This window comes from Heterocephalus glaber, unplaced genomic scaffold (assembly GCF_053883595.1).
Source record: "Heterocephalus glaber isolate CG9 unplaced genomic scaffold, H.glaber_assembly_v1.0 deba00001565, whole genome shotgun sequence".
NCBI classification, from domain to species: domain Eukaryota; kingdom Metazoa; phylum Chordata; class Mammalia; order Rodentia; family Bathyergidae; genus Heterocephalus; species Heterocephalus glaber.
Window position 1 is genome coordinate 705,027 of NW_028258352.1, and position 13,565 is coordinate 718,591.

Consider the following 13,565-nt stretch of genomic DNA (forward strand, 5'->3'; position numbering starts at 1 on the left):
CTTTCCATCCACCCTTAATAACAAAAGAGATTTAAGCAGGACGTGGTAGTGCATCCTGTAATCCCAGTACTCTGGGAGGCTGAGGAAAGAGGATAGTGAGTTTGAGGTCAGCTAGGGCAATTTAGTGAAACTTGGTCTCAAAATCCGAAGAAAAAAAGGTCTGGGATGTATCTCTATATGAAGGCCCTCAGTTCACTTTCCAGTACCATAAAAAACAATCAAAAAAGAGTGATCTACACAGGTTTCTCTTCACTTCACCTTTGACTCAGAAATTATGCCTCTATAATTTTATCACAGAGAAAAACAATTTTTTTTGGTTGGTTTGAGACAAGGTCTCACTATGTAGTCCAGGCTGGTCCTGAACTCACTACGCAGCCCATGCTGACCTCAAACTTGTAGTTATCCTCCTGCCTCAGCCTCCTGAGTGCTGGGACTACAGGTGTGCACTACCATGCCCAGCTATCACAAGGAAATATTGAGAGGTACATTCAAAGAATTACATACATAGGGGCCGGGGATTTAGCTCAGTGGTTTCACCGCCTGCTGTGCAAGCGCAAGGACCCGAGTTCGATCTCTGGTACCAAAAAAAAAAGAATTATATACATATAAGGTGCTCATTAAAGCCTTATTACCATAATAAAAATCAGAAACAACCTAAATAATTGATTATATGAAACCTTTTAAAAAGTATATTACCTTTAAGTTAGAAAGATTGGCCCTGCTGTAAATATCAGAAACCCACAATAATTGTGGTAGGAGATAGTTCACTGAGATGGTGTGATAGGTCACTCCCCAGAGTCCTTGGCACCTCAGTTCCTTTTTCTGTCACTCTGTTCTGTCTTTCATACCTAAGGTTACTTTATAGACCAAAATGGGTACTCCAATTCTAGTCAGGATATACAAATTCCAGCCTTTGAGAAGAGGGGCTGGGAAAAGAAGGGTAGGGGAAGTGCTGGCCAAACAAAAATGGGCAAGGTTCATCTCCTAAGGAACAGTCCAAAGGTTGACTCACAACACTCCTGTTTATGTTCTGCCAACATAGTTATCAAAAAGCATTGTTAATCTGTTAGAGAAGATAGAAACTATGCAATGGTTATTACTTAGACATAGTGCTTGCACTGATTAGGGCTGAACTTTAGGCAAAGGACAACTCAGGTAGTTGGTCAGAAAGGAGTCACTTTTTCTACATTTATCTGCTTGAAATTTTCCAGTTTTATATTTCATAAAATATAAAGTTTTGTTTTCTTATGTTGAGGGGAAGAAGTCCCATTGGGATGTTTTGCAACTCCTGCCCAAATTCATATACTTTTTTTTTTTTTTCTGAGAGAGGATCTCACTATGTAGTCCAAACTGGCCTTGAACTCACTGTGTAGCCCAGGCTAGCCTCAAATTTGTGGTAATCCTCCTGTCTGAGACTCCCAAGTGCTGGGATTACAGGCATGCACCACCACACCGGCTCAGTTCATATACTTTTTACTCTTAATCTGTTGTATAAAGTTGCTGCCTTCCAACCTACCACTTGGACACTACCAGAGGCTGATATAACTGCCTTTGTCTCAGTCAAATAGAGGATATTTCCATCAACCAATTAGTGCTTATTAAACCCTCTAATGAAATGCCTGGCACATGATAGAAGCACAATTACTTACTGTTATTCATTTAAATAAACTGATCTTTGACTTAAATTGTGCCAGATACCACATAAGAAACAAGACTGTTCTCTTATTTTGACTTTAGGTAAGGAGATACTCAAAATAATAGAGAACGGTAGAAACAGTAGAATACTATTCTCATTAGGTGCTAAGTGGAGTAGTGTAGGCCATAGTTGGTAGAGAAGTTCAGTTAAGGTTAAATACAGGGAAGGTATCTAGTAAAGAATTCAGCCTTAGGCCGGGGATTTAGCTCAGCGGTGCCACTGCCTACCTCCCCAGCAGAAGGTTCCGAGTTTGATCTCCGATACCAAAAAAAAAAAATTCAGCCTTACCAAGGTTCTATCCTTGGCTTCTGGAGGTGATCTGTGTCATACCTGATGGCTGTCTCTCTCTCTCTTCCCTCTCCCTCTGCCTTTCTCTCTTTATTTCAGTATTAGAGATTGAACCCAGATCCTCCTGCAAACTACCAACCCCTACATTTAAAAAATTTTTATTTAAAGGGCCGGGGATTTAGCTCAGTGGCTCCACGCCTGCCTTGCAAGCACAAGGTCCTGAGTTTGATCCCCGGTACCACAAAAAAATAAAATAAATAAAATTTATTTTGAGATAAAGTCTCATTAAGTTGCCCAGTATGGCCTTGGACTTGTGATCCTTCTGCCTCACCTGAGTATCTGAGATTACAGATGTGCACCATCATGCCCACCTGGACTTTGGCTAATTTTAATCTGTATCGTTTCTCTGAAATTAAACTGTAACCATACATAGGACAGCTTTCAGTGAGGGCTATGCAAATTGTGGAACCTGAGGGTGATCTGGGGAACCCTTGAACTTGTAATTGGTGTCAAAAAGGAGGGCAGGATAGGGGGCTGGGCCCTCTAAACTTTCAAGTGGGCCTAAATCCCTTGCAGAAGGCTTTATGGAGCAGATAGCACCGAAGGCGAGCCCTGGAAAATGAGATAGTGGAAGAGGTAGAAAGAAGAGCTGGGAAGAATCTCAAGTGATCAGAAGCCAGAGGCAAGCATTCTGTATGAAAAGGAGAATCCCAGTGTATTGAACAGAAGGTTCTGTTTTCCTGACTTCAGTATCTTCATTTTTCTGAAAATGTTGGTCACATCAGAGTTACATCACTGACAGACTTGCAGAAAGGTTGCACAAGAAATTTTGGAGAGAACAACCACATATGTTCAGCCTATCTTTTTGCTTTGTTTTGGTACCGAGGTTCGAACTTGAGACCTTGGGTTTTTTAGACAGGTAGCGGAACCACTGAGCTAAATCCCCAGCCCTGTTCAGCCTATCTTTAGGGTCACAAACCAGCAGCTACTGAAACACACTCACCTAAAAATCAATCAACATTATTTCCAATAAGAATGGATAATATCTCCCATCCTTGGATATGATAGGAAAATAGTGAGGAAAATATTACAAAATAATAATGGGAAAAACAGTACTTAATGAATTCCTCCTATGTACCAGTTACTATGCTAAGTGTGAAGTACAATGTAATAGAAAAATACTGAAGTATCAATAGATCATCAGTAGATATTGGGAGCTTGATTGAGTGCTGGTAAAGTAATAAAAGCCCGCTTTTGACCATCCTAACACTGCTTACTATTCAAGACCTCTATCCTTTCCTAAAAATCTATGACCAGTCTTAAACTCACTCAGAAACTGTTTACAGGGCTGGAGATGTAGCTTAGTGCTAGACCTCTTGCCTAATATGTGCAAGGAAGAGGGAAGGGGGTGGGGGAGAAAGTGATTACAACCTCAAGATGCTTACTTAAACATTAAATCTGAATCTGTAAATTAGAAGAAAACTCCTTGGCAGTAATTTTATCAACAAAATTCCAAAAGCACAGACAATGAAAGCAAAAATAAACATTTAAAACTACATAAAACTAAAAAGCTTTTGTACAACAGTCAGAAAATGAAAAGGTAAGCTACAGAATAGGAGAAAATATTTGTGAAACACACCCAACAGAGGACTAATATCCAAATATATTAACTTACACAAGTCAATACCAAAAAAAAAAAAAGTAGGCAAAGGACTTGAATAGACATTTTTTCCAAAGAAGATATACAAATGGCCAACAGGTATATGAAAAAGTGCTCAACATCACTAATAATCAAAGAAATACAAATCAAAACCACAATGAACTATCACTAAACCTGTTAAAATGGCTGTTATCAAAATGTCAAATAGTAGTCAGGTGTGGGGGCACAGACCTATAATCCCAGCTGCTTGGGAGCCTGAGGCAGAAGGATTGTAAATTCAAGCCCAGCCTGAAAAATTGAATGACTTGGTGAGACCCTATCTCAAAACTAAATATAATACAATGAAATAAAATGGGTTGGGGATGTAGCTCAGTGCAAAGGCCCTAGGTTCAATCTCTAGTACTGCCAAAAGGAAATCTGGGTGTGATCACCTATGCCTGTAATCCCAATACTTTGGGGGGGTGCTGAGGCAGGAGGATCATAGGTCTGAGTCTAGCCTGAGCAACTTAGCAAGACCTTGTCTCAAAATACAAAATAAAAAAGGGGCTGGAGATGTAGCTTAGTGTGAAGTCCCTGGGTTCAGTCCCCAGTATCACAAAGAAGTGGGGTGCATGGAGAGAGAGAGAGAGAAGGGAAGAGAGAGGGAGGAGGGAAGAGAGACAGGTTTCCTCACTATCAGGGAATGAAGCCACCAAAAGAAAGGGGCAGAGCACTGTTTGTTCCTTTGTACCTTGCTCGAGTGAGCTTGTCTCCAATAGCAGACTGCAATTCTCTGAAGAGAAGTGGGCTTCCTGCTCTTAGGGATTCATCTTTCAGCACTCAGAACTAAGAATTAGTAGGCTTAGCCAACTTTTCTCCTTTCTCTCTTTCTCTCTCTCTCTCTCTCTCTCTCTTTTTCTCTCTCTCTCCTCTCTTCTCACCATGTAGGTCAGGTTGGCCTTGAATGCACTATGTAGTCCAGGCTGGCCTTCAACTTTCAGTGATCCTTCTGCCTCAGCCTCCCAAGTGCTGGGATTACAGAGATGTGCCACCATGTCCAGCAATCCTTCTCATTCTTGTGTGCTAAAATTCTGTGAAAATATGACCATGACTTCCAAAGTACTACCCTGATACATTTATATAGCTCTCCGAGCTGGGAACATATGTGTGGTTGTTGTCATCCTGAGGTACTTCCACTGGTTCCTGTATTCCTAGTTTTCCTTTACCATCAGAGCTTAGCAGGCCATGTTTTATATTCCATTTCCAGGGATGAAAGTGGGGCTTCATACTAGTCCTACTTTCTCCTGAGCCCTTCCTCTGCTTGCTGAGCTGTCTGTCTTGCTTACTATAGAAGCATCCTTAGACTCATAGGACCATGGGGAGAAAAAAAAAAGCCAGGTGTGGTGGCATACACCTGTCATCCCAGCACTCAGGAGACTGAGGTAGGAAAATCCCAAGTTTGAGTCCTGCCTGGATAACTTAAAAAGGCTGGGTATGTAGATCAGTGCAAAGGCCCTGTGTTCAATACCCAGTCCTGTGGGGAAAAAGAAGACTGAATAATAAATTGTGCATTGATTTCTAGATGTTTCATGTTTGTAAATCTTATCTCTTTAATTGAAATCTGAGGACCTTAAAGGTAGGGAAACCCCAACCCCAAATATAACTGCCACAAAACTGGGCACATACTATTGAAGTTTAGAGGAAGGATGTACCTGATAAAAGGTGTTCAAGTTGTGTTTCTTGCTTGCAGGGATTTCCCAGATGACCCAGGAGTGCAGTGGGATACGGAGCACGTGGCTAGTGTCCTCCTCCAGCACATAAAAGTCAATGGCATCAACTTGGTAAGGGGACGAATCCCTCATTAGAAAGCCCGGGTCCCCAACCCATCACCTTGGTTGGTTTCAGCAGCTTTTCCTATGGCTGGCCTCCCACATCCAGTCCTACTCAAGGAACAAACACACCTGTTTTTTTGTTTTTTTTTCTTTAAGTACTGGGGATTGAACACAGGGCTATGCACTGAGCTATATCCCCAGTTCTTTTTTATTTTTTATTTTGAAACAGGGCTAAGTCACTCAGGCTGGGCTGGAACTTGTGATCCTCCTGCCTCAAACTCCCAAGTATGCTGTACTACACTCAGCTAAAACATACCTTTTAATTGCCTTTTAGATCTTTTGTAAGACTGAATAATCAATGCTTAGGTACAGACAGAATATTTTTGCAAACTATGTCCCTCCTTCCTTCACCTCTGTCCTGCAGGATCCTATGCTATGACTCTCATTTGTATAGAACTATACCTCGTACTATGCATTTTCACATTTAGAGTATTATTTTCTGTTTAGAGGAAACAGAGGTTCCCAGAGCCTGAACAGTTTGTCCAAAGTAGGCAAGTAGTGAAGCTGGATTCTAAAAAAAGAATTTTGGGGTGCCCAGGACCTTGCACATATTAAGCATGTGCTCTACCACTGAACCACACTGACAGCCTCAAAGCTAGGGTTTTAAGCCTCAATTCTCACTCATAAAAACATGAGGGTAATTTCAGACCTACTCCAGAAAGAAAATTTCAGTCACAATTAGAGCAATAGCAGATGTTCATATTTACTTGGAAAGGTGGACAGGTTTAGCAATACTCATCTCAGCACTACTAGGATTTAGCAAGTCTAGACTTAGCCTGTGGTTGATTTTAAAGCTGCTAAGAAGGCTTACTATCTAAATCTCAAAATAACAACAACAACAACAACAACAATAGCAATCTTTCCTGGGTTAATACCATTTAAAACCCTTCTCCATTAAGTTTTGGTTAATCTTCATTAAAAGATGACTCTTGCTTTTAACAATGATGAACTCATTGACTGAATTATTAGACTTTTTATAGCAAAACATTTATTGGTACATTTTAGGTATACATAATGATAACACTCATCATAGAGTCTTTTTTCTTTTTGGTTTTATTTATTTATTTTGGTACTGGGGATCGAACTCAGGTCCTTGCGCTTGCGCAGCAGGCAGCGAAACCACTGAGCTAAATCCCCGGTCCTATCATTCTTTTTTTTCTTTTTTGGTACCAGGGATTGAACTCGGGTCCTTCCACTTGCGCAGCAGGCGACAAAACCACTGAGCTAAATCCCTGGCCCTCTTTTTGGTTTTTTGAGACAAAGTCTCACTATGTAGTTCAGGTTGGCCTTGAACTATGTATCCCAGGCTGGTCTTGAACTTGTGATCCTCCTGCCTCAGCCTCCCTAGTGCTGGTTCTACAGGCATGCTCCAACACACATGGCTTTAGACCTTTCTTAAGAGAGGATCTGCACCGATACATTAATCAGTCTGTTTTCTAATGGTAAAAATACAACAGAAATTTAGTACACACAGACAAAAAGGTGCACCTCACTGCTCACTCTGAGTCACGTCAAGGTTGAGATGCAGGTGGGCCCCAAAGGCCTTGACCCTGCTGGACTCTTCTATTCCATCTCTTTTTTTACTTTCTTCCTTTTCCTAGATGGAAAAATGGTTTTTAAGTTTGCAGGCCCACACATCCTGCTTTCCCTTCCCAGAAGATCTGACCAGGAAAGCAGTAGGATTACATCCATGAGTTTAGGAGTCTGACTGGGGCTGGCCTTGGCCCTTTTATCCATCCTGCCTCATTCTCCCACAGTCAAGACATCTCAGGGCTCCACAGACCAGCTGTGCAGACAGAGCTGCTCTTCAGGGACAGCCTGAAGTCTTCTTGTCACCTCAGTTCTCTTGTGGTAGTGGCTTCCCCAGGACCAGTTCCCAAATCCTCCTTTCCTCCCCCACTTCAGGGCTTTAACAGGTATTGTTCTCCCCAGTCATTTGTGCTTACAGGATAAACTCTCATCTTTTTAAACTTGGAATTCAAAGCTGTCCTTGATCTGGTCCCCACTTTAGGGCTGAACACTGGCGACAGCCAGGTTTACTTTTCAGACCACATTGTGACTGATCTGGGCCTTGAATATCTAGGGGGGCACTTCAAGCCAAGCTGCTCTGCATACCTTTTTTAATCTCAGAAGAGTCTTTCACGTTTGGGTCTCAGAAAAGTGATTTGTGGCCCAGGCCCACCTCAAGAACTCCTTCTCCAAGAAGGGTTCCCTGACTTCTTCAGCCCTTTGGGGGATTTTCACAGTATTTGCTATGTGTGCTGTGCATGTGGCAGGTGTTGCTGTTTACCCTTTAAGGTGCAGACCATGTCTTACAAACTAGACTGTAAGATCTGTGAAGGCCAGGACTGTGCCTGACATCTTTACATCTACAGATTCAGAACAGAGCCTTGGAGAGTGCTCCTCCCAAAACTGCCACCTTTCTGCCTGGAGGACTTTCCTGAATGTGTGTGGGGCAGTTAACATTCATTCAAGTGAGTGACAAGGCCTTTATTGACAAGTGAATCCTGAATTGATTTAACTACTCTCAGTAAAAAAATCACTTTACAATACCACTTTATTAATAAATTACTTGCAACACATCCTACTGCTCATAAGGAAATACAGGTTATCACAGTACAGTTGGGAATGCTTTCTCTGACCTATACTTATTCAACCACAGTAGAAGTGCAGGATCATGTTAACACTGTGAGCAGTGTGGCCATAAGTTGCTGTAAAGGAGCTAAATATGGGTTTCCATTCAACTTCCTGTATCACAGTTAAAATGCACTTTTACATAGAACAGTCCCTGCAGCGTTGGAACTGAGGCAGGTGAGAAGTCATTCAGCGGCAGAATACTGTACCAGGCTGAGAGCATGAATCTTGCAAGTCTCCAGGTACTCCATTCAGACTGGAAGTACTGAGTACACATTGAGAGATGGTGAAGTACAAATAACAAAGAATAAATAGAACTGGAGAGCACAGAGCTGAGTCACAAGAAGAGTTTTATCACCTGGGCCATGCCAGAATGAGATACTAAGCACACTTCTTTGCCCAAGCTGGCTTGGCAGCCATCAGAATAGTGTGATGGCAGGAAATTGGGTTCCACCTGGTCCCATGTCTGCCGTATCCTTTCAAGCTGTCTATCCTATTCCCTACAGTAGCATCATGAGACCAACAAGGACAGGACAGGGCTTTAGAAAGTACAAAGCTGCCCTCTACAGAAAGCAGAGTAGGAGTTGGTAGTGTCTTCTTTGGATGTCAGGCAGGCTAGGTCTTAGGCCCTAAGCCTTGCCTCAATCTTTCATTCAAAAACCTAGTTGTTGAACACCTACTGTAGGACATTTACTATGTGTTGAGAATTGGAAATGCAGCAGCAAGCCAAACATACCTAATCCTTGCTCCCTTACAGCAAGATGTCTCAACTGTGGCACTACTGACATTTGGGGTGGACAAATCCTTGATGTGGGGACTGTCCTATGCATTGTAGAATGTTTAGTAGCAAGACCTCTCCTCAGTTGTCATAATAAAAATATTTCCAAAGATTGCCAAATATCTGTGGGAAAAACCATCCTCAGATAAGAACCAATGTCTTAGAAACCAAAGTGCCCTACAGGTTCCCTGCTGCTGTCTCTCTATCTGACTGTCCGTCTATCTCTTTCTCTTTCCCTTTTTGCAGTGCTGGTGACTGAAGCCAGGGCATTCACACTGACTGCTTATAGTTTTTCATGTGGTCTAATTTTATCTTCAGCAATCTATCAAGAAAAGTACGACAGTGTTACTTTCTTGATATCACACAGGAGGGAGCCAAGACATTCCAAGTAGAAATAACTTTTGATAATATAGTTCTGTAGCTTGCCCAAGGTGCTGCAGGTGATTAGTGTCAGGATGACTAGACTTAGCCCTCCCCTATTTGTGTTTCATGGAAGACCTAGGATCAGCACTGGATATCTGAGTTATATGATTAGCATTTTTATACTTTTTTGGTTGTTTTGTTCCATTTTTCCAGTACTGGGGATTGAACCCAGGGCCTTTGAACTGAACTACACTCCTGGCTCTATTTTATATTTTTATTCTGAGATAGGGTCTCACTAAGTCACTGAGTTGCCCAGGCTGGGCTGGAACTTGTGATTCTCCTACTTCAGTCTCCCAGAATCCTGAGATTAGAGGTGTATGCCACCATGCCCAACTTTCATAGGCTATATTTTAGAGCTGTTTTAGATAATATTTCATAGGATCATTTTGAGAAACAAGTGAGATAATGAGTGGGAGAAAGTTCTACTAAAGATAACACCCTATATTAGGTATCATTATTCCTATTGATAGTCTTTGGAAGACCAGGAGTTAATTGTAAGGTGGGTTGGCCTACAATCCAAGAGGAGGAAAGGAGACAAGATTAAGCTCAGGTGGGACTATCACATTGCAAAATGGACATACTGCAACAAATATGCCTTTGTATTTATATATAAGACTTTAGAAATACATCAATGAAGGAGGATTTGGACCTGTGAATTGCTGAAGAGGAAGACTGTCCCTTAAAAGTGAACAGAAATAGGTGTTGAGCTGGGAGTGTAGGTAAAGCACTTGCCTTCGGTAGCATGCTGGATGCCCTGGGTTCTGTCCCCAATACGGAAGGACGAAGAGGAAGGAGGGAGAGCAAGCAGGAGGGATAGAAGGATGAAAGGAAGAAAGAGATGGGTGTTGAGCACTCTGGTGTGAGCAGGAACATGACCAATCCTGGACCATGATGTAAATGACATTGCTACATCCCAAATGGTCCCTCCCTATTATTTTTCCCCTTATATTAGATTCCTGTGGTTGCTGCAACAAATTATCACAAATTTAGTGGCTTAGAAGAACACAGATTTATTGTTTTACTTTTCTGGAATTCAGAAGTCCAAAAATCGATTTCATTGAGCTAAAGTCAAGGTGTTGGCAAGTCTGGTTCCTTCTGAAGGCACTGAGGGGAAAATTTACTTCCTTACCATTTTCAGCTTTTCTCTATCACTGTATTTCTTGGCTTATGAGCCCTTCTCCATCTTCAAAGCTTATCATGCCAATTTGTGCTTCTGTTGGCACATGTCCTTCTTCTCTGACCCTCCTGTGTCCCTCTTATAAGGATCATTGATGTTACCTTTGGATCCACTAGCTAATGCAGAATAATGTCTCCATCTCAAAATCCTTAATTTAATCCATTTGTAAAGTCTCTTTTGCCATGTGAGGTAACATTCAGAGGTTCCAGGGACTAGGACATATTTGGGGGATAATTATTCAGCCTACCAGGAAATCTTACTCCAGAGGCCTTATTCACACTGAGGTGGCAGAGACTGATAACAATTCTCGGATAACTTGTCCTTTAATGGGGACCTGAGTTTTACATTGAAGGATTGAGATTCTCAGGGTGACAGTTAAGAAATCTGCTGGTAGTTGGCAGAGATGGAAGCACATGGTTCTAATAGTAGACTCACTCTTAATCAAGACTGGTTCTGGGGAAACTTTTCTATGTAGAATACTTGATTCCTGGGGAACATTTCAATAATGGCAGGAAACAAAAAAGGAAGGGAGAGGGGCTTTGCCAGAGAGCTTCTCAGTTTTAAGGGATGTAGCCACTCCCCTGGCAGAACTCTTCCCTGTTATCAGAAGATCTCTTGAGATTTCCCCATGGATATCTGAGGCCTAGGAAATTTACCAATGAATTATCTTCACCTGAGTTGGTACTAATTCTTGATAGTGTTCCCAAAGAATAATTCTCAAATCTCAGAACCTCCTCCCAGTGAGCAGTCAACATGTCTTACAGTTTTAACTAGAAAGACCAAGAATGAATCCCTTCCCAGCCTTCCAATCTCTGTTCTAAGTCCCTTCATCCATGCTGTGTCACTATCTTTCCTTGGGAAAGTCTACTACTTTCTTTTTTTTTTGGTACTGGAGATCGAACTTGGGTCCTTGCGCTTGGGAGGCAGGCGCCAGAACCACTGAGCTAAATCCCTGGCCCAAGTCTGCTACTTTCTATTACCTCCTAACTGTCCTATTCCTTTTCCTGAGTCTTTGTTTACTTTTTTATATTTCTTTATTATTCAGGCTGGTTTTTTTTTGTTTTCTTAAATTCTTTTATTGGTACATTGTAGGTATACAACACAATTACATTTCTCATTGGGAACTTGTACCTTTACATAATGCATCTTGGTTCTTATTTTTTCCCCATTCCTAGCCCTCCCTTCACACCCTCCACCCTTCCCTATTTACAAAGACTTTATTTCCATTTTTTCCATTTCTCATCATTTTTCCTTTCCCTTCTTTCCTTTCCCCTGCCCCTCCCACTACCCCTACCCCTTTGGACCTTTTCTTCCTATTTTACATTTTCGATTATTCATTCTAATCATTGGTACATTTTAGGTATACAATATAATAACATTCATCATTGGAAATTTGAACCTTTACATAGTCTCTCTTGGTTCTTATTTTTCACCCTTGCCCAGCTCTCCGTTCAACCCCCTCCATTCCTCCCTATTTACAAAGATTTTGTTCCTATTTTTCCATTTTCTCATATTAATCCCATTCCCTTCTATCCTTTCCTCTAGCCCTCCCACTTCCTTCCCCTTTGCCCCTTTTCTTCCTGTTTCACATTACCTATTATACATTTTAGTCCCCATTTACACTTTCAGTTTCTCACACTAGAGAAACTATTTGGTATTTATACATGTGTGTCCTATTTATTTCACTTAAAAGTATCACCTCAATGTGCATCCATTTAGCTATAAATGTCTCCAATTTCTCCTTTTTTATGGCTGAGTAGTACTCCATTTTATAAAAAAACCACATTTTCTTGATCCAGTCTCCAATTGATGGGCATGTGGGCTGTTTCCAAGTTTTAGCTATCACAAACTGTGCTGCTATGAACATGGGTGCACATATATCACTGTGGTATGATTCTTTTAATTCTTTGGGGAAGATCCCCAGCAGTGGAATAGCTGGGTCAAATGGGACTTCTAGTCCTAGTTCTTTGAGGTATCTCCATACTGATTTCCACAGTGGTTGCACCAGTCTACACTCCCACCAGCAGTGGAGCAGGGTTCCTCTTTCCCCACAGCCCTGTCAGCATTTGTTATTGGTTGATTTCATGATAGCAGTCAGGCTGTTTTTTAATTGTCATTATTCAAATAATCCTTTGGTCTTTTTAATCCATCTATGCCAAAAAAAATGTTAAGTCCTAGACTAAACTTGTAGTTAGTAAACTAATGTTCACATATCTGTGAAAATAGAAGCAAGGCAGTCTATGAACAGATACGGTTTTTCCATGAACTCAACCCCAGGACACAGTGGTCTTTGGCCTATAAAGCTTTTGTGCCTCTGGTATGCCAAGAGGAAGAGTCCAAATAAATCAGGCAGCACCTACCTGAACAAAGTTCACATTGCAGCCAGCTAGAAAAATTAAATGTGCTAATAAATAGCCAAGCAGATAAGCAACAAAGATATTTTGAACGAAGTTTCTGTCATGGCTGAATAACACTCTGCTCCACTGGCCAGGAATAAGAGTGAACAGTAAACCCATGGAAACCATCTTCATGTTAAAATCATCCAGGCCAATAGTCACACACCATTGATCTGCTCAGGAGTCAGTTCAGATATCGTCAGAATCTGAAAAGTTTCAGGGCTCCTCTGTCTCCTTCTGTTCCCAAGGGAATGGCAGAAGCTTCTCTGAAGCTGAGCCAGTAGAGAAAGTGAGTGAAAAATCCTGTCTCTCTCTACAGGTGGTGACTTTCGATGCAGGAGGAGTCAGTGGTCACAGCAATCACGTTGCTCTGTATGCAGCTGTGAGGTATGTTTTCTGGGTGATGGAGGTGGAAGAGGGTTTGCCCTTTTGCTTAAAGGTCACAGTTGCTAAAGCACTTTCCCCCTGGATATCTGAGGCCTAGGAAATTTACCAATGAATCATCATACAGCCATTGTTGGCTGTGTCGCTCACTACATCTCACCACATCATCTCTGTGAGAAATCTCTCACAAGTCTCCTAATGTTCACCTCCTAAGCAGCTGATTTTTTTAGCCCCTGGAAATGGCAAATGAAATAATTG

General features: G+C 41.6%; 1 protein-coding gene across 11 annotated transcripts in view; it reads left to right on the forward strand.

The window, feature by feature from the left end:
• Pigl (phosphatidylinositol glycan anchor biosynthesis class L) overlaps positions 1-13,565 on the forward strand; it is a 125,667-nt gene that overhangs the window by 55,439 nt on the left and 56,663 nt on the right. For all 11 annotated transcript variants that reach the window (XM_087192101.1, XM_021248980.2, XM_021248981.2 and 8 more), the window contains 2 exons: positions 5,374-5,464; positions 13,243-13,310. In XM_087192101.1, coding sequence (XP_087048227.1) covers positions 5,374-5,464; positions 13,243-13,310 — 159 coding nt within the window. The remainder of the gene's footprint in view (positions 1-5,373; positions 5,465-13,242; positions 13,311-13,565) is intronic.